At 33.7% G+C, this 21,621-nt stretch overlaps 2 protein-coding genes across 11 annotated transcripts in view; one reads left to right on the top strand and one right to left on the bottom strand.

Moving 5' to 3' along the window:
* The window catches only part of LOC130046317 (uncharacterized), a 41,161-nt gene extending 34,205 nt beyond the window's left edge, over nucleotides 1-6,956 (top strand). For 4 of the 5 annotated variants that reach the window (XM_048923851.2, XM_048923878.2, XM_056159166.1 and 1 more), the window contains 5 exons: nucleotides 933-1,046; nucleotides 3,486-3,568; nucleotides 4,938-5,064; nucleotides 5,413-5,456; nucleotides 5,591-6,956. In XM_048923851.2, coding sequence (XP_048779808.1) covers nucleotides 933-1,046; nucleotides 3,486-3,568; nucleotides 4,938-5,064; nucleotides 5,413-5,456; nucleotides 5,591-6,297 — 1,075 coding nt within the window. In that variant the 3' untranslated portion in view covers nucleotides 6,298-6,956. The remainder of the gene's footprint in view (nucleotides 1-932; nucleotides 1,047-3,485; nucleotides 3,569-4,937; nucleotides 5,065-5,412; nucleotides 5,457-5,590) is intronic. The other variant, XM_048923869.2, reaches the window with a different exon arrangement.
* LOC125683034 (uncharacterized protein F13E9.13, mitochondrial-like) overlaps nucleotides 1-21,621 on the bottom strand; it is a 29,788-nt gene that overhangs the window by 5,473 nt on the left and 2,694 nt on the right. For 2 of the 6 annotated variants that reach the window (XR_008801279.1, XR_007372775.2), the window contains exons 3-12: nucleotides 21,374-21,520; nucleotides 20,106-20,213; nucleotides 18,426-18,551; nucleotides 18,287-18,322; nucleotides 17,085-17,182; nucleotides 16,595-16,697; nucleotides 16,371-16,440; nucleotides 14,124-14,274; nucleotides 9,459-9,586; nucleotides 7,123-7,450 (exon numbers count right to left, since the gene is read on the bottom strand). Coding sequence is in view for 3 of the 6 variants with exons in the window: in XM_048923737.2 (XP_048779694.1) it covers nucleotides 7,173-7,450; nucleotides 9,459-9,586; nucleotides 14,124-14,274; nucleotides 16,371-16,440; nucleotides 16,595-16,697; nucleotides 17,085-17,182; nucleotides 18,287-18,322; nucleotides 18,426-18,551; nucleotides 20,106-20,213; nucleotides 21,374-21,520 (1,245 nt within the window). In the remaining 3 variants the exon portion in view is untranslated. Of the gene's footprint in view, nucleotides 1-6,853; nucleotides 7,451-9,458; nucleotides 9,587-14,123; nucleotides 14,275-16,370; nucleotides 16,441-16,594; nucleotides 16,698-17,084; nucleotides 17,183-18,286; nucleotides 18,323-18,425; nucleotides 18,552-20,105; nucleotides 20,214-21,373; nucleotides 21,521-21,621 lie in introns of those variants that run through there. The other 4 variants (XM_048923737.2, XM_048923768.2, XR_008801286.1 and 1 more) reach the window with 3 other exon arrangements.

The following is a 21,621-nucleotide window of genomic DNA, read 5'->3' as shown; positions in this document are numbered from 1 at the left end:
TACTTATCTATAAACCAACAAAAACTCATTCTTCTGTCCGTCATTGATGAAAACATATTACAGGTTGATAATTCTCATATGAATAAACTACAGTGTGAGGTAAAATTATCAATTTGGGATGCTGTCATCTGATTATAAGTCATACTGTTATTGATTGTATATATATGTATATATACATGTAGTTATCAAAAGTTAATTAAGCAAATTCATGTAGTCATTTCATTTCTTCATCTTTGCTTCTTTACCGGAGCTAAGTGAAGTGATCTTCCAAACAGCACATATTGTTCTTACAATAAGCAATGTATATGAAATAAATAATTAAGATATATGTATTTTGATTTTAGGGTTATATGAAATAAATAATTAAATAATGCATGTATTTTTGATTTATATAATATGTAAGAGTTATATGAAATAAATAATTAAATGAAGCATGTACATGTATTTTGATCTTAGGGTTATAAGAAATAAATAATTAAATGATGCATGATGTATTTCAATTTAAGGGTTATAATGATATAAATAATTAAATGTTACAATAACATGTATTTTGATTTTAGGGTTAATGAAATGATGCGTGTATTTTGATTTTAGGGTTATATGGAATGATTAAATGATGTATTTTAATTTTAGGGTTATATGAAATGATTGAATGATGTGTGTATTTTAATTTTAGGGTTATATGAAATGATTGAATGATGTGTGGATTTTAATTTTAGGGTTATATGAAATGATAAAATGATGTGTGTATTTAAATTTCAGGGTTAATTAAATGATGTGTGTATTTTAATTTTAGGGTTAATTAAATGATGCATGTATTTTAATTTTAGGGTTACTTAAATGATGCATGTATTCCAATTTTAGGGTTAATTAAATGATGTGTGTATTTTAATTTTAGGGTTAATTAAATGACGATTGTATTTTAATTTTAGGGTTGAGGGTGTGACAACCAAAGTTCCCCAGACAAGACGCATCCCTGCCAAATGTTCTAACTGGGACCGAGCTTGGACGTGGGTCACTCACTCGGACTGTGGAACCAAATACGAGTAAAAATTCATTCTATTTTCTTCTGTCAGAAATAATAAAATTCAAATGTCAGCCACATATTAGTAATATTCATTAAAAAAAATATCCTAGGTTTATCCACCTTCATACATGTGACAAATCTATCTGACAGAGGCAACATATATATATAGTTATTGGAAGAAATCTTGATATTAGTTTGTGTGAGCATCTTTTTCTATTTATACAAAAAGTTTTTGCAGTACATATCAAATAAAAATATGCACCTCATAAAATTTTGATGAAGTTTCTGACAAACGCATCTCGTGTAGGAGGGGTTATTTGCACCATACTAATCAAGTAGTTATATCAAGGGTTCAGAAATTCCAAAGCCATTAAGAAAACAAAAATTTTATAATATCTTAATAATTTTCAATTAAAAAGCATTTTTATTTTCACAGTGTAACTGATACATGCACGTACCGTTAGTTACACTCTTTTGACCCTGAAGAATAAGCTCATTGACGAATTCGTCCAAACTTTTAACATAAATATTTACAATTTAATTTCATATCACATGCCTATTATGCACATGCATGTTTACGTTAATTGGTTTCAAGAAAAATCAAAGAAAAAAATGATCAAAGCTCCTATTGGGGGAAATCGAACATGTTCAGAACCGCTGTAAAAATGAATCACTCTAATGATTATTACACTCCTCATTTTACAAATACCCATGAAGAATATTGTCTTTACTTTTATGCAATATCAAATTGAAATAAAGCATTAAATGTTGTGGACACTTCTTTGAAGTATGAGCCTAACTGCCTTGAAACTCCTCACATAAAACATCAAACAAACAAAGAATGCAAAGGCTGAAGTTGTTACCATCATATAAAACTCATAGAAACCAACAGAGAAATGTTATAGAACCATATTTGCCAATGCAGGATAAAAGTGTCCCATCTACTTTATCCCTCCATTATGGCAGAAAGCAATTGATTCCATTAGTGTGGAATCAAGATCTTTTTTCCTGAAAAGCAAACAATGAACTCCTGTGTTCCTTGGCCTATGCCACAAAAGTGTTTGAAAATCTTGTAATAGTACATCAATTTCATAGCGACAATGGCCGCTGAGTAGGGAGAAGCTATCAGGATTCCTTGTCTAAATGTCTTTTAATTTGTCATGTGGAAATGTTTAAGGTCATTAATCAAGAATGGAGTCCAATAAATGGGGAGCTATTTATCGTAAGCTGTACAAATTTTATGTCTTGTTATGGAAATTTTTCTGGATAAATTGCCGTTTTAATCAGAGTGATCTGGAAGGAGGCTGTATCTGGGTATTTGCTTGAAGACCAATGACGACTAGACATTGAGATAAAAAAAGAAATCATCGCCATCTCTATCTTCTATGTGATTCCAACCCTTATTTCCTCCATCCTTTTTCATAACAGCAGCCAAATAAAATCAATATGAAAAGTCAACAGATAAAATGAATAATTCTCTTTCCATCGTAGGATTCTAACAGTAGTTTAATGGAATTGCTGAAAATTTGTATATTGCTCCCTCATGGGAGAGATGTGCCTTTTTCCTTTTCAGTAGAGGAGATGAATACAGCACAATAACGTATCGGTTCCAGTTGTGTTTGAATTCATGGTTACTCTACGAATTACAAAACACACTAATTTAATTAAGTGAAGTAACCTGACTTGACTACCAATAATTGTTATTCATGCATGGCTTAGCATTTTGTCCTCCTGAAAAATGTCAATCAGAAATGGAAGCAGCTATAGGAATGTTCTTCCTGCTCTGTAGTGTATTGCAAGAGTAGTTTGTGCGTGTCCCTGAAATACACCGTTATAAGTGGAGAAAAACTGTGGACAATGGACAGAAGTACCTGAATGATAGAAAATTCAATCATATTTTTCACTCAAAATGATCATATTTCAAAGTGTTCATTTGATACCATTTCCAATCAAAAATGAAATTTAAACCATCAACATCATACATACTTGTAGTCTCTCCCTACATTTTTCATTGATAACTAAATCTTTTCTCACACCTACTAAAGTTTATGACTTAACAAAAGATAAAAATATTTGGTTGTAAATGTAAAATGATATTAAGAGAAATAAATATAGATGAAAAACAGTTAATTTTTCAACAGTTCACATCGTCTGCTCAGGGAAATCCATGGGGAAAAGACAATATTTGAAATGAAATTGAATTTATCCAATTTTCTGCAATATAATGATTACAAATCTGAGCTATGTGGGAGATGGTCTCCATGGAAATTTGCTCATTTCTATCAATATAATTCTACAGTGTTGACAGATGGCATTTCTAGAAAATTCTACTGATCATTGTTTATAAGCCACTCCTTTTGTTTAATGATTTGATTTATTTTTCTGTACAAAAATTTGCCCAAATCTGTTTTTCTGCAGTTTGACCCTTCACTACTTACCGGTTTCTTTTCTATAACAGAATCACCTATATTGAGCTGCCCCAAAGCCAGCAGTACAGATTAGTGTATGAATGCTGCCCCGACGACAAGGATTGTAAAACTGGCAAGTATCCATACATATCCAAAGCACCGCTCTTAGTGGAAGACTAAAATAGTATTGCACTAATATCACTAATACATGTATGCTGTTAGTTTTTTAGCTCTTGGGAGTGGAGATTGGGGGCATATTGTTTCTGATATGTTTTTTTATTCTTTAACATATCGGTTATAACCTCTGTACTATATTACACAGTTAGTAGATGAAAGTTCAAAGGACAAAGCTTTATGAAGGTCATAGGTCAAGGTAAAAGGTCAACATGTGCCAATTTGGCCTGAATGACACCGTTTCGCAAACAAATGAAATATCTTAATATTTAACCAATTGAAAAGAAAAGTAAACTAATACGTAAAATAGGTCACACATTACCCCATAATGTCCCAATCAATGATTTTATTATGTTGACCATACCCTGAAAAACATACTAAATATGCTACTGATTCAGTCAAATATTTCTACAGTATTACTGTTAGAAGACTGCACTTTAGAATTATTATTATTATTCTTTATTGCTGAAGACATACGTCTTATGGCATACATGTTTACAAAAATAATAAACAAGTTAACAATTGTATAGTATGGCATGGCATGACATTATATGGTATGTTACACAATACTGATGTGAATTTATAGACAGAGAATGCTATATAAGTAAATCATTACGTAAATTAAAGGCACAGTAAAGATATTTCCCCAAATTACACAACTCTTTGAAATTTTTTACACTTAATAATTGTATAAGTTTAAAAACAGATGGGTTTTTCCAATAATACTTCTTGATATATTTCCTGCGCAATTCAATAAAGTAAGGGCATTTTAAAATGAAATGAAATTCATCCTCAATATCTAAATTACAAAGTTTACAATAGCGGTTATTTCTTGCTACATTAAAATGACGTCCACTCTCAATGGCAAGATTATGCGAAGACATTCTAATTCTACTAATATGTTTTTTATAAATTATGAATACCGACATGTTTAAATTAAAGAAGTCTGAAATGTCAAAGCAAGCTTTCTAAGTAAGTATGAGTAGATGAGTTGTGTACTACATAGCTGCAGACATGCCTATCAAGATTCTTTTTTAGTCTGGAGGCAAGGAAATAATACAAGAGGACTCCATTGGAAATAAGCCATGCAACTTTTATGTGTATATTCCCTAGATTAGGCATAGACAATATACATCCACTGTACTGCTGCAGAAACAGTTTTCCTTTTTACCTTATGTATAGCACAAAGTGTATAGTGCAATCATTATCCAACATCTCTTGTTATAAATGTGTGTCTCTCTGTGATATTTTTGCATATTTGCTAATTCCTGAATAAATGAATAGACAAAATAATATAAGTAGCTAACTTTTGTTCCTGCTGTATATAGCAGAAGGACAGGGAGACCATGAATCAGATGAGAGATTCCTGGCCATCACTTTTGGATGTGCCTCTGCAGCTTTCATCATACTTATCCTCATCATTGTCATCAGTGTGTGTAGAAAGAGACATTCAGGGTAAGTGTCACCCAACATTCAATCATCATACTGATCCTCATCATTGTCATCATACTTATAATCATCATCATTAGTGTGTGTAGAAAGAGACATTCAGGGTAAGTGTCACCTAACATTCAATCATCATACTGATCCTCATCATTGTCATTGTACTTATAATCATCGTCATCCTGTGTAGAAAGAGACTATCGACATACAGGGCACACACCTACATCAGATTAAAAGAACAAAGGCATTTCTTTTTATGTGCATCATTTTTATGTCACAAACTTTCCTACAACCCCATTTTAATCATCTATATATTTAATTTCAACAATCCTTATAAAAGCTTCTGTTTTACACTCACAGGTTCATATTTTGTCCATACAAGAAGGAATATGAAAATGCTGCAGGCAAGTAGAATATAATACAGCTTTCTGTATGACATTTCTAAAACCTAATTAAAAACAATGTGACTGAGTCTATAGTCATATCCATGCAAAGTAAAACTAGAAAGCTCATTAAAAAGCAACTGCTTTAATTTTAGAATCCCCTGTTGGTTTAGGTTGCCTTGTTGAACGCTCCGGTCCAAACGACTATATCATTGGTGACATTGGGGAGGAACGTAAACTGGTGATGGAGTCGGAGTATGAGGAGATATGTGATATTAACCCAGCAGCAAAAGAGGCAAACTGGGACAACATGTATCAGAAGAGTCCTTCTGCACCTCCAGAGGAAATGCTAATAGAGGACCAGGAACCAGCACATTCTTTGACCAATGACAATACAGAAAATGGGGAACTAGCAAATGTTGCAATGGAGGGAAATTTAGTTGATATTGAACAAAAAGAGTTAGAAACTACTTTAGTTGACATTGAGGAGAATAACCATGGTAGAAATGAGCACACTTCAAACATAGAAGATTTGAATATTACTGGAGGTAGATCCAATGACATTTCATGTGATGACTTGAATGAAGATGTGCTTAACATTAAACTTTCTACAGCAAACAGTTCCTCTTTAGAACTACTACAGCCCATAAAGACTGAGGGTGAAACCCGAAGAGACGATTCTATGAATTTGGTGAAAAATACAGATTGTGCTCCACCCCAAAATTTCGATTTGATGACAATATCTTCCTCAGAAGTTTATTCGGAGAAGACTCCTGTGAAATCTCCAGCAGAGGGTTCTATGAAATCAACCCATGACAATGATTCTAGAGACTGCAAAGGAATATATGAAGAATTGAAGTGAAAGTTACATTATCACTTGGTACATTCAACATGCAGTACTTCAGCCAGCGAGTTGTTTCTCTTGTTGAAATGATCCATACTTAATAGAGACTATATATAGGCCTAGTCCATAAAACAGAAAATTTGGAAATGATGCTTCAACTGCTTAACAAGGAGAGAGGCTTTAGTTTTTGCTGTAAATCAAGAGAACATTCTTAGAAATGAATTGATTTCATTTACCACAAACAAAATTGGTATAACTGAGTAAAGTGAGAGAGAGAGAGAGAGAGAGAGAGAGAGAGAGAGAGAATGCAAAGAGGGATAACTCTTATTATACAGAATGAAATGTGTACACTATTTTTTTCCCCATTTTTTTTTTTTTTTTTTTTGGTTGTTGCTGTTATTGTGAGAGTTGAGATTGATACAATGTAATTATGATATTGTAATACATGTTCCATATTTTGCCAAGTAAATTGCAGTGAAAACTATATCAAGGAACTTTTCAAAGTAGTTAAGAAAAAAAAATTGCACTTAACAGATGGGATTTATTTTTATCTAGACAGAGATGAGATAGTAAGTTAGATTCTATACATGATATTTATTCTGCATTATTGGTGCATATATGAAATTTTAAAAAAAAATTCATGTTTGTATAAGATATAAATAAATACAACACGAAAATGTTTGTGTTATAAAACCAACTTGCAGTCTTGAAAGTTAAGCATATCACTTTAAAACTGAACCATGCATTCATCACCAATTTTTACATAATCAAACGAATTGCGTGTTCTTTTACACCTAGGTAAGTTCAACCATTTACCATTTTCGATAAGTAAATTTATGTTACCTGTTCAAAATTGGCAAAACTTGATAGATGATTTTAAAGGCATTTTCAAGTTAATCAATATCTAAATCACTATCACTTTCACAATCGGAGAAGTCAGCTTCTATTGGCTCACTGTAAGTTTCAAACACTTTGTCATAGTCGTAACTCTCAGGACTTGCATGAAGTACAAACTTAAGTAACCTAGGAATGTTTATTGCATTAAACCACTGCTGGCGTATCTTGAAGTGAGACCCCACGATGAGGCCACCCACGTTTTGGTAGTTACTGACATTGGCTGCTGTCACACCGGAACCAATCAGGACTGGAACAGAGACGTTCCTTATCACATCTGCAAAAGGAGAATGAAAAAAAACGAAAGTTTCAATAACTGAAAATGGGATTGCCAACAAGCGAGAACAAATATAACAAGAGGTACTGTGAGCAATGCTCACTAAGAATACCCCCCGCTTACCCCAATCTCCCAAAGGGTGTTGTTAATAGGTATAAATTACCTCTTTCCTGAGTGTAAAAATATGGTATGCCTTTGTAGAAGAAAATGGAAGATATAGTCTGAACACAAATCCATGGTATAAACCTATAATTTTGACCTTGAGATCAAAGGTCAAGGTCATAAAGAGGTCATTAATGTACATGACACATAGTCTCATGGTGATACACCCTTGTCTTATGGTATGACTATGTCAAAACCCTATAATCAATTTTGACCTTGAGGTCAAAGTTCAAGGTCATATAGAGGTCATGAAGGTACCCGACACATTGTCTCATGGTGATACACTCATGTGTCAAATATGCTATGCCTATGTCAAAGAACAAAGAAGTCATGGCCCTGACACAAATCCATTGTAAAAACCTTTAATTTTGACCTTGAAGTCAAGGTCATATGGAGGTCATGAAGGTACCCGACACATCGTCTCATGGTGATACACTCATGTGTCAAATATGGTATGCCTATGTCAAAGAACAAAGAAGTTATGGCCCGGACACGAATCCATTGTAAAAAACCTTTAATTTTGACCTTGAGGTCAAGGTCATATAGGTCATGAAGGTACTCGATACGTCGTCTCATGGTGATCCACCTGTGTGCCAAATATGGTATTCCTATGTCAAAGAACAAAGAAGTGATGGCCCGGACACGAATCTGCACAGACAGACGGACGGACAGACAGACAGAGTGATTCCTATATACCCCCCTGAACTTCGTTCGCGGGGGGGTATAATGATCACACACACACTACCTGGAGGGAATTAATTATTGTAAAACTGATTCTTTTTGCTGTATTTTAAATTTTAACAATTCTAACGGTCTACTGAATTTGCAAAAAACAGTTAATCACTATATTTTGATACACATAGATTTTATTGTATTTGGACCCAATTTCGCAAAAATGAATTTGCTCCAATAATTCCAGATAAAGTATTGAGAAAGTGATAACTGTACTTGGAGTTACAGGTCATTTTAAGGAGGTACTCAACATCATCAAAATGGCTGACTTCCTTTTAAAACATGGATGAAAATATTTATATCAGCAGCATTTGTTTATTCATTTTTGAAAAATATTGCCTCGCTGAGTAGCACAGTAGGTTTGCTCGTCAACTGCTGAACTGAAGATCGTGGGTTCGATTCCAGCAGGGGTTTTAAATTTTTTCCAGATTGCTTTCTACTAAAACTGCATTTTATGACTAAATAAAGTTTATTTTGAAAGTTGTCAATTTTAAAATATTGTTGTACATATTCTCCACTTTTCATCCATATCAAATTTCTCTGGTGTCGCATACCTCCTTAAAGGGACAAATACTATGAACATAAACCATTGATATACTGAAGGTCCACAGCATATATACATATAGCTGAAGATGACTCTATAAGAATTTTGATATTCGTCAAAGACTCAAAATAGGATATTCAAAATGACCCTTGGTGCAATAATACACACTTCACACACAATTATTTTAACCATTTCAATCTTGAATACATTAAAGCTTGAATTAACAATTAATGAATGTGAAAATAAGAATATTTTCTAACTATTGCAGATAATGTGACAAACTTTAAGATGATACTGAGAAAGTGGTTATTTACGCTTGCATGGGATTAAGTATGCATTTTTCCACGTTCAACATTATGCGTGAAGGAAAAATATGCAGTAACTGAATATAACATATATTATATCAAATATTATAACTATATGCGTGGGGGAAATTTACGCGCATATTACATGACTAAATGTTTCTCCATTGCAAAGATACAGCTTGGATAAAAATCACTTAGTTTTTCTCCCAGTGACCTTGTTGGTGTTCAAATGACCTTGAGCTAGGACCATGACTTGGTTGCTCACCTTGGACTTCTGTAGCATTAGTCTCTACCCCCGTGGCTGTCCCTGTCACAATAACTCCATCACTCCCAAACAATTCTGCTGCCTTGGCTGTTTCTATAATGCTGACATCAGCAGTAACTGCATGGGCACTAAAAATAATATAGCACCTCTAAAAGTCACAGAAAAATGATTCTTTACAAAAATTAAAAAAATTAAAAACAATGCAAAAGTTATTGCTGGGTACAGAATATCACACATATATCTTGATCATTAAAGATTCCATACATTATGTAAATGAGGAAATCTTTTACTCTTAAGATTCCATGGAGAACTAGGTGTATTTGAATGATATGAATGTCTTATGATTCCATGGAGAACTAGGTGTATTGGAATGATATGAATGTCTTATGATTCCATGGAGAACTAGGTGTATTGGAATGATATAAATGTCCAAGTTGGGTAGTTATACAGTCATCCCCCATTCTAACGCCAACATTTGTTCCTCGACATTATAAAGGGGGTGGTATTATATCGGGGGAGGGGGTATGTGTACAGCTGTCATAAGAAATCAAACAAATTTTATCTACTACATCAATGTGCTTTGAATGCCTGGATAATCCCGGTGTTCAGTGGTCGTAATGACTCGTAATGATAGGGGTATTTAATGATTTCCAGTTTTTGTTTTATATTTCACACGCTTAGATTTTGGTGTGGCCATCATACTCAGATTTCAAAAACAATACTGCATATTTGAACTCAGTTGATTATAATTTACGTAACTTATCATCTGTTCCAAACTTTGATACCTGGAGGACTAATGGCGGATAATTGCTTAACCCTGCTCTCTGAAAATTTCCTGCCATTGATTGGCTATAATTAGCGGGGGTGATTATAACGGAAATTGACCAAATCGTACCTGTAAATAGGTTGGCAGTATGCGGGGGATGGCGTTATAACGGGGTTTTACATAGCGAGGAATATGGGACTTTGAACTTTTTTGGCTATATGCGGGGGTGGCATTATAACGGGGGGCAATATAGCAGGGGATCACTGTATATAAATGACCACGTCAATGGAAACATATACTGAGGTTAACCTTCAACCCATTACAATCGCACACTAAATAAAGTCAATATCTGCAAGTGTTTCAAAAAGGTCGCCTCAAAAATAAAATTTCAAAGTTTATTCACTGTAACTCCACTGAAAGTAACCAGTCATCAGATACAATGGCACTCAACTACTCACTTAAACCAGGACCCAGTTGCACAAAAGTTAGTTGAGTTTAACTAACAGTTAACACTATATAAATGTATGAGGTAAAGACAAGTTAACTGGACTCAGTCACATGAAGGGTAGTTAACTTTAACTGACAGTTAACTTGCCATTACCTTAAACATTTATATAGCGTTAACTTGAAGTTAACTGTCAGTTGTGCAACTGGACCCAGCTCAATATCTGTAAGCAAAGTGGGGTAAACATCAAGAAAATTGTGAAACCTATCTACGACACATGTATCATCAAAATCCAAGGGCCATAACTCTGCTGAAATTAACTTTTTTTTTAATGGCAACTTGACTATAAATAAAAAAAACTACACACTACAAATCAGCATAGTGATAAGAGTCAAGAAAATTGTAAAATTTTATGACATTTTCAAAATACAACTATGAAACAAAACTACTTGCAATATTCACAAACACAGCTAATAAAAACACAGTGAATTCCATGAAATCTTCATCTTCAGTATCAACACAGAAATAACCTCAAACGATGCATGAATAGCAGATGAAAGCCCCCTGAAAATGAATATAATGGAATGACAGAGAGGGGCAACACTATACGCACCAGTCGCGCTATATGGTAGGCACATGAATATTTTTTTGTGAAAGGAGATAAAATATTGCATAATTTCATACATTTTCAAAAGAGAATAAATGTCTGTACACTCTTGCATTCCTTCACAGAATAATTTACAGCCTTTATATTGTGTGAACATTTATATACTGAAGATTATTTCTACCAGAATGTTACATTATGAAAATAAGTAATCTGTGAAATTCAGCTTAGTTATGATATTCTGACTGACGCCTACAGCAGTAATTAACAATTGTACATGTATTACATGGATATTAATTTCTTATTGTAGTAGTTAGGGCTATATGGACAGTGGATATCAGCATTGGCAGTTCAGTGGTTAGAGCACATGACTAGTAATGCAGGGGTCCCAGGTTTGATTCCCAGTCCAGCCAAAAATGTTCTCCTTTCCCATATTACTTTTGGTGCCATTGACCACCCCTGGACTTTGGGTGAAAGTCTTGCCGGGGGCAAAAGAATCTGGGTTGTTGTGTCTTTGAGGTTGAAGACAATTGAAGGAGGGAGGAAAATGTAGTAGTTAGGGCTATACGGACTGTGGTTATCGCCCTGGATAGCTCAGCAATTAGAGCACCTGACCGGTAATGCAGGGGTCAAGGGTTCAACTCCTGGTCCAGCCATAAATTATTTGCTTTCCAAATTCCAATATATTATATCATCATAATTTGGACACGATTTTTTAAAATTATGTAACATTTGGATCATGGAACCACAATATTCTTCTTTTTTTTACACACAGTTGTAACATCTAATGCTAAAATGGGGTCTGGGGAACTTCACTGGGATACCGATGATTGATTAAGCTTCGTTCCTCTCTTCATGACCACCAATTCGCTCGTTCTCATGAATAATTAATGAGGCAATTTTATTGGTGGTTCAAGGATGATTAAAAGCAATTTTGTCCAATCAGTAAGTCCCTTTCTACACACTTTTGTTAGATAATATTGCTGTGATAGTGAATTTGATTGGGCAATAAATTTGAATCATTAACATCATCATTTGAATCGAAAACATTTAATAAGTACTGAAAGTATGACAGAAATAACAATCAATGGGGAAAATTTGAAAGCATCCAAGGAAATTTGGTGTACCTTATATCTTATAGAATTTGCCATTATTTATAAGTTCTGCTATGCAAAAAGACAGAAACACCAGTGTTTGTTCCACAAATTGGGGCAAATTTCGAAATTAAACACTAGCAGACACCACCAACATCTCCAATGAAATTCCAAGGTCCTGGCTCCGGGATCATGAAACTGTCTTAAATTTTAAGATTGTCTTAAATCAATAAAGTTGCACTTAAATCTTAAGACTGGTCTTAAAGCGGATCACAAAAAAATCACTTAGACTTAAGATTGGTATTTTGTCTTAAATTTTAAGACTGCCTTAGAGCTGTCTTAAATTTACAAGACTGACGCTAAGTTCGTTCAAAATGGCCGCGCTGGTTGCATTTTTGAGATGAGTAAGAGAAGACGTCTGTCCCGACCAAGAAGTGGACAAATCATTTGTTTAAGAAAAAGTAGACCGTCGGTAGATCGAAAACACAGGATCTTGACATTGAAAATCATGTAATGAAAAAAAATTGTTTTTCTATAAGCAAAGTATTCACGTAAAAAGTTTGTTTACAGGAAAAGAAGTCAAATCCCTGAAATCAAAAAGTAAACACATCTAGCCCGGAACAATTAAGAGCGGGCGTATTCAAATATATAGGCATAAATATGACTTCTTATGTGATCAAAATATCGCAGGATTGATCACAGGCACCTGAAGTATGGATATTACTACTCCCCCCCCCCCCCCCCCCCCCACTGTTTTGATAAAAAAAAAAAATTGGTGGCAATTTCTCTGAAATGTGTGTATTCCTGTTCTATCTCATTCCTCTTTCAATTCATGTAATCGTTTCACGCTTTTTGTAAGCTTTAGAGATTGGCCTTCTACCGGTATAATACACCAGTAGAAGGACAATCTCTAAAGCTTACAAAAAGCGTACTGATCGTAGTTCATAAAGTAGATGTAAACGTGAAAGTAGCACGTACACGTACGACCATTTCACTAAAAAGTTACGACTACAAAAGTACATGTATTTACCTGACTGAGTTTTGTTGACAATGTGGAAGAAGAAAACAATCATTACTTGCAATCTGCATTTGCACACGAATAATGTGCAGTCCGAGCCCAAATTTGAAATTAATTAAAGTTATCCTTCTTTGCTACGCACGCAGTCAACAAAATAAATAAAGGCATTGAATTTAATAAAATTATCGCTTCAATCACTCTTACATTTCCACTTTCATTCATTATTCATTACTACTTTCGAAAAGAGGGAGGTGACTGGGTCAAGACATCAAACTTTGTATGTACATGTATGTAATAGCAAAAAAAGTTTATTTTTGATAAGGGGAGGGGGTGGGGGGTGTTGCTACATGTATGTGCCTGTGTCAGCATTAGTGATCATAAACTAGATGTTTTAGATACTGACTATAATTTTAAGTCATTTATTTTTTATATCCTATTGTTACCTCTATGCAAAAGAGTTCCTTGTTGCCATAGCAATTTAAGATTCTAGACTTAGACTTAAGTTAAGACAATCTTAGTTAAGATTTGCTTAAGTTCGTTTTGTGATCCTTTTAAGTCAGCAATCTTAGCTAAGTTCAAATCTTAATTCAAAGTCAAAATTTTGAATTAACTTCAAGACAGTTTCATGATCCCGGAGCCTGGTGTGAAAACATTGTGACCTTGAACTAACAAGAACCACGACATCCGGGTTTTTTTTCTTTCGTGTGTCGAAAGAATGTGTTGTTTATTTTAGCATACCTATGTTTCTTTTTTATGTCTGTAAAAATGTTGATGTCCTCTGCACCAATTTGTTTTCTGAAGCGAAGCAGGCCACCTGCACAGGCATCCATCCAGCCTTCATCTGCGACATGCGAGTACACAAAGCCCTCTGCTCTTACAAAGTCTAACTCTGAAGAAAAGTCGTTTTATGGGATCAAATTTAAGACACACAAGTTATTTCAGTCTCGATGAAATGATAAGACTAGAGATTAAATTGGTATTTGTCCTTTTAAAAAAACCAATGGTTACAAAAAATGCAAAAACATATTTTTGTTTTCGATATCATTGGTAACGTAACCATTTTACCAAATTTGGAGACGTTTAGAACAGAGCTTCTGAGCGAGTTGCCAAATAGTTGTTTCCCTTTGTTTAACTCTTAACCGTGTACACATAGGTTGAATACATGTTTTTCACTACAGCCTTATCTATCCTACAGGAACATCAGCTGCGGTTATGTAAGCACCTAAACTGTGGGGAAAACAAACTTAATGAGGTTTGTAGGAATATTTGATGATATAATACGTCACAAAAACACTGAATTCACTCCCTTTTTTACTACCTGTAAAAATATAAAACTTCATTGTCTTCTAAATCATGCCAAAGTAGAAATTAAGATAATTGAATATTTGATTTAATAGCCTAATCCACTTCCTTCTTTATATGGTCATTTCAATGGTTTTGATGTGTACATTGTACCACTAGCTGATAGAGTCAGAAATAACTTTTATCATCGCCTACATAACCAGTCTATCAAATCAACTCTGTATGCTTTCACAGAAATACCCCTGACTAAACGTTTCTCCACCAGTGATAAGAAAACAGCTGATATCTTAGAAATTGAATATGATAACCCTTGCCTTTGTATACCTGTCCTAACAGTAGTTTGTCAGATAACAAAAAGAAAACTGACAGACTAAATCCAAGGGGTGGCATCTGACAGCACAGTGCTTTGTTACAAAAGGGATCAGACAGCTTAAAAACCCAGCTTACAATCAACACAAACTTTGGAGCACACCTGTACTTAGCCCAGGTGTCTGAAGCCCATCTTAGGAAAGGTGTCATAACTAAGACCAGTATTTCTAATTAGCTGAAAATATGGTTCTATATGTTAGAATTATCTTGGAGTTGCCATAGATTTACATGTACCTCTGGGAAAAAAGTGCTGCATTAGATAATTCCAGTTAGACATGTTGGATTGATACCAATGCCCCCGCCAGCAACAAAGTTTTAATCATAAATTTCATTCAAAATGACCACGGACACTATGAACTGTTTAATAAAATTTCCTTAGCCCATAACTTGGACAAAAGCTAGTATCTGACTGGACCTCACATAAGTAATTGACCTGTATATACATGTACACACAGATATATAATACCACAAAACCAACTGAGTATACTAAATCTTAAACTTAAGAGGCATAACTCTGCCAAAAATTATCAGACTGGAACCAATTTAACTTGGCCTGTGAATTCTCGTGCTGCATCAATATCCCAAATTTCAATTCAAAATGTGTATATAGGACTGAAATAATGAAGGAAAACTGAATTGTTTGAAATTTTTCAAAGTCCAAGTGACTCAATTATGCTTCCAAAAATTATTCGAAGGGAACTAAATACAAACTTTTGTAAGTTCAAAGGGCATAGCTCTGCCAAATATTTTGACCTTCACCGAATACAAACTTGATCTGTGCATTATAGTGATGTATAAGGTCAATTTTTAAAATTTACAGCTGTCTTAAAATATAGAATGGAACTTTAAAAAGTGGAGATCAAAAAGTGGCCAATACTGAATTTTGGAGTAAATTGATTTATACATTTTATTCTCTTTGGGAAAATATATCATTCCAAATTATTGATTTTATATTTGAATTTGCTCAAATCTCTACAACTTGTATCATAAATTACAAAATTGAAACCCACATCTAGGGGTATACATATTGACAATATATTGGATAAAACAGAAACTGTAATATCATGCAGATTTAGAACTTTTTGATTAAACAATCCTTCCACCACAAAATGTAGTTTTCTCCAAACCCTTGCAATATTCGAATTGACATAACAAAAATTTAACCTCGGTAGGTTCTAAGTAATAAATGTATATGTTTGGACCAATGATATAGTATTGAACCATTACACACACAGTTATAGCATCCTAGTACCCAGTTGCGCTCAGAAGCTGAGGAGCTAACTTCCTTCATTTCTAAACAGAATACTATTATACCTGCAGCCTGAGCTACTGCCAGTGCTTGTTTATTGGCACCTGCCAAAATCTGAATCCCAACATAATCTTCCTGAAAACAAATAAACAAGTTGTTTAATTCAATTTTTCATGTCTATTAGCTGAGAAAGATATTTGTACTTCAGAATTTAAAGTCACATGATAAAATGTTAACTCAGGTGTACCCCAATTATAGTGAAAATATATGAAATAGCTTCTTTTGATACCGTTTGAAGGGCTTTCAGACAGCTCTTCATCTTGGCAGTTTTCTTTGAACACCCGTAGGCTTCACTCATTAGTTTACCATCCACAAACACTAACCCTTTAAACCTGACCAAAAAAAATTTTGGTCTGAGTTTTCTTTGCATTTAGTATTGTTGAAAAGAAGAATAAACATTGTCTGCATTAGTGTTCCAAGATAGGTAATGATGTTTGTCTTTCATGTAACAATGGGTGTATTGACCTATTAGCTCAGCTGAAAACAATTAGTGAAGGCTATATGGCTTTAATTTTAAGTCAATTGAAGTCAAGTGGGTGTGTCTTTGAAGTGGTACAGTGTTTTTTTTCCTCAACAAACTATGAAGGAACTGTACAATTTTGTCTGACCAAAAAGATATTTAATTTAGCAAAGAAACTAATTAACCATAGGTTAAAAGATATGACCTGCATTGACTTATACATACAATGTACAGTGTACAACATAAGCTAGCTGCTCACAATTCCTGTTGATCATCCCATACTGCGTCCACCTTGAGGGACACGTTTCTCATTTGACAATAGTTATGGAATTTATTGAGCACATTCCTCTCAGAGACCTACAATAACACAACAAGATAAATTACAACACAGTGTCAAGGTCAGGCAGTTATATTATGTTATCTAAGAGTCTGTCCATGAAAATGATAATATAGGTGACACAACACGGCATGTCAAGTCCCACCAGTGTTTTTTTTTGGGGGGGGGGGGGGGGGGAGGAGGGTGGCTTGGTGGCACAGCAGGGTTAAGGTGTCCTGAGTAAAATAACAAGTAATAACAGCATATTCAAACTAAAGGAAAATTCTTCCAAGCATTGCATAATTTTAAGTAAAAATGGATTTCAATACATAAACAAACATTGTATCATGTGGGGAAATCCCTAGCTTAACTATTAAGTCATCATACAAGTGACATAGAGCTGGCTTGATATGCCGACATTGATATGGTAAATTTTTAAAAAGTGATACGGATCGGTTCAATATCCTTTTAAATATAGCAATTTCCATAATCTCACTCAAAATTATTTTAGAGCAAACTATATATAAAAACATGAGACTTATATATTATCAAAGAAGACTGAAAAAAAAATCATCTGACAAACAAATCTAAACATATACAGCTGCATGTGGGGTGGGGGAGGGGATCTTTATGTTTATTTGATTACTGTAAATTTCAGCCAAGAATATTAAGTAATGCTTCTTCCCAGTCATGAATATATTGGTTGTCATTCAAAGCTAAATGTCTTTTGCATGAATCCTTCAAATTTCAGTAGTGACAAGAGTTATCTGCCTTTCATAATGATTTATACGGTGACTTTTGGGGGAATATTATAGGTAAAACATTCATAAAGTTTAAAAAATAAAGAATAAATATCATATACTATCATTATATGAAAATATAATTATATTATCAATCAAAATTTGCTGATTCCAAAACTTTTGTGACTTTTCCATAAACAGCCTCATAAGCATAACAGTAATTTGTTTGATTTATTTAAAATTGTGCCTACCACAGGAAATGAAATCAGTACATCATGAGAAGCAATTCAAAATACCAACGCATTGCAATCTGATTAAACTCTACATTATTATCACAATTGTGTACAGCTTATTTTATCAATATGTTCTCGCGTATATTTCTACAGATATGTAATTTATTCTTACCCATATGTCCGACCCTTTTCTCATGCTAAACTCCTCCTATAAAAGGAGGAAAATTCAGGTGATAATAGCAGTTTGCCCTTTGAAGGATAGATAATCAATTAACTGGCAGGTTAAGAAGTCAGAACTATATATGACATACCAATGCCACATCCTGGTCCAATATGCCTTGATCAACAAGGTTAGCACAGATATTGAGAAGTCCATCTATTTTAGCATGTGATTTGGAGAATCCCTTTCCTACTTCATTAAAATCAGGAAATTGTGCCTAAATAAAAATAAATTGCACAAATAAAGATTCATATATTCTGATTTACATGTACACTGAAAGCAAATAAAACAAGATGCTGTCATAAGACAGTATTAATATCCGCACACAAGTGTTTGCCTTTAAATATACTCTCTGTCATACTTGCGTAACTATATAAGCAAAGAAGCCACAATAGTTACCATATAACCTATCCCATATATATTCTTGCTGCATATGTCAAGAGTATTTTGTAGGGCACGTGCCCTGGGATCATCCCAAACCCTATTTCATAATTGTTGAAATATATTTAAAACTAATGAGGTCCTGACCCCTAAACGGTATATATTCCTGCTGCACATTTCAAAATGCATTGTGTATTCTGAAGGGCAAGTGCCCTGAGGTCATCCGATTGGGTTACTGCTTCAAATAAAAGAGGAGTTTGAGGAAGAAGAAAGTGTGACAGACAGATGGGCAGAAAGACCATGTTAACAACAATATACCTGAACTTTCTTTCGAAAGTGTGGTATAATATATATCAAAAATAATTTTAAAATGAAATACAATGTATTTTTCTCCGATAGAAAGTTGTTTTGATTGGGTTAATCTAATAAAGCCAGTACATGTAAACAGATATGCTGACCATAATCGCTAGTGAGTTGGGTGGTCATCACCAATTACGACCAAAAAAACTATACGCATTTATCACCTGTCAGTACAGATCCTAAATCTATAAACAGAAATGCTCTTTATCATGTTTATTGTTTGAAAGTGTTGTATCTGATTATCTAACGAAATGTTACGCTCTGGGAGTTTACATTGGACAAACAGATTTATTACACTGACTGCCTCAACCCTATTGCCAAATATTTTTTTGATAAGATTTTTAAAGACTAGTACCCTGATATTCATCTGAGACTTGTTGCTGTCCCATACACTCTATAATGCTAAGAATCGTTGGTTAGCTAGAGCCTAATGTACAATGTACATGTCTTTAGTATTTGTATGTACACTGTATTCATTTTACTAATTGCAGCCTTGATTTTGAAGGATTTTCCTGTCCATGTGCATTGGTATTCCTATGTAATAATTAGAACACCTGCTGTGGCCCCATCATGATCCCTGGTGCCATGTTTTTAGTAAATTTGAATCCACACTTTGTAATGAATCCTGATTATGTGTTATGTGAATTTCAGCCATACATTTTCATTGACCTTGCCATATTTATACCACTTCTTCATTTTCTTCCCATGGAAGAAGGCTTTTGTAATCCCTACTCTATTTTTTTAAAATTCTGTTTTCATTCATTCATTTATGAATACTTTGTAACTTGACTGGTACAAACTAACCCAGCGATACTGATCGAAGAAGATGTTGAAAAATATACATACAGAAGATGAAAAAACTCTAATTGATCAGGAAAAGTTCACTTGAGTGAAGCTCAGGTGAGCTAAAAACAATCACACGTTGCTGTGAACATATAAATATGTATGTATGTCATTTGGCTTGTGATAATATTGTAATCATTGAAGTTAAGTTTTCCACAGAAGTCAGGCAGGTATAAGTTTAACTTACCAATACACATTCTTTGTTGTCCTCGTAAAAATTACTGTAATCAATGTTTTCTGCCCGTTCTTGTATATCATATGGGAGTGCTCTAAACAAAACCCTCAGAGATTCCACCTATTGAAAAAAAGAGATTATTTTAATTTTACTACAGGACTAATAAAGATTACTACAACAGACAGACACATTTCTCTTCACCTGAATGTGCAGGAGCTGTGATAAATTCTAATATAAATACACGTCATTCAGTGATCATTCCATGCCCTTAATTCACCATAATTCTAAATATATGATATTCTGCAGATAATCTACTTTCTCTTTGAAGGTTTATTTTATACCTTCAGTCCCATGTTACAGCTGTTCAGGCTTGTTTTCTATTTCTAGTCTGCATTTAAAAAAAATAAATTTATGCCTGGAAGGGGGAATTATTTTTGTTTCACAAATGCATAATATTTTGGCATTATCAGACCTCTGACAAAATGTTTCCATTATTTTGACCTAAAATATGAAAAATGACTTTCAGTGTGCAAGACTTTTTTCAGATTTTGCCTATGTTGATGAGATAGAATCTGCACTGTACTTGCCATCACAAGAAAATATCAAATAATAAGTGTTTGGTACATATCCTATAAAATTGTTGTAAAAATAATTGAAAAAATGTTTAATCAAATATTTTTTAATGTCATTTAAAAAGGGGGGAAAAATCATGATTAAATTTATATGCCTGTACATGTAAATACTTTTAAATTAATGATATAATTTGATATAATTTAATATGAAAAATATTTTCCGATAGTTTTGACCAAACCAACTGGTCCTAAAAAATAAATTTGCCATGAATGAGCTTCTACATCCCAAACATATACATGTAGTTACTATCAAATGATACAGAATTTCTTATTTAAATTAATATTACCTCTAAATCTGAAAATTTCATTTTGTTGTAAAAATGTGCTATTATGTTTAGTTTTGTATGTAACTTTAGCCATGGCCATTGATAAAATTAAAACTAAGTTTAAGATTTTATCAAAATAAAGATTTCAGCTCTACTGAGTATATAGCACTGTATGCAAATAAATTTTTGTACCGGAAGACAATAATGTAATTTTGCTTCATTCAGAGTCCCTAGAGAGGTTTACTAACACAAAAATTATTGACAAATTTAAGATAATAAACCTTATTTTTTTCTGTCATTGAAATAGTAAATCACAATTTTGCAACAGAAATTTTCAACACCAAAATGACAGCTTTAATTTGGGTAGTAAAATTCGCTATACTATTTCTGCATATTGGTTTCTGCTCCCTTTCTGGAATGTGTGTTTAGCTACAGAACACACTCTGGTCATACAGGAGACAATCTCTGGTCCGATATCTTTGCCTTGAACATATGGAAGGTCATGCATGTTTTCCACCAATATAGAATCCTGTAACAAATGCTATTCTCATTGGCAAAAACCATCTGATTTCAAATTTATACATTACTAAGTGTTCATAATGTACATGTACATGAACTTTGTAATTTATG

This window comes from Ostrea edulis, chromosome 1 (assembly GCF_947568905.1).
Source record: "Ostrea edulis chromosome 1, xbOstEdul1.1, whole genome shotgun sequence".
NCBI classification, from domain to species: Eukaryota; Metazoa; Mollusca; class Bivalvia; order Ostreida; family Ostreidae; genus Ostrea; species Ostrea edulis.
Note: the sequence above shows the minus strand (reverse complement) of the source record. Positions and strands in the feature narration are given on the sequence as shown.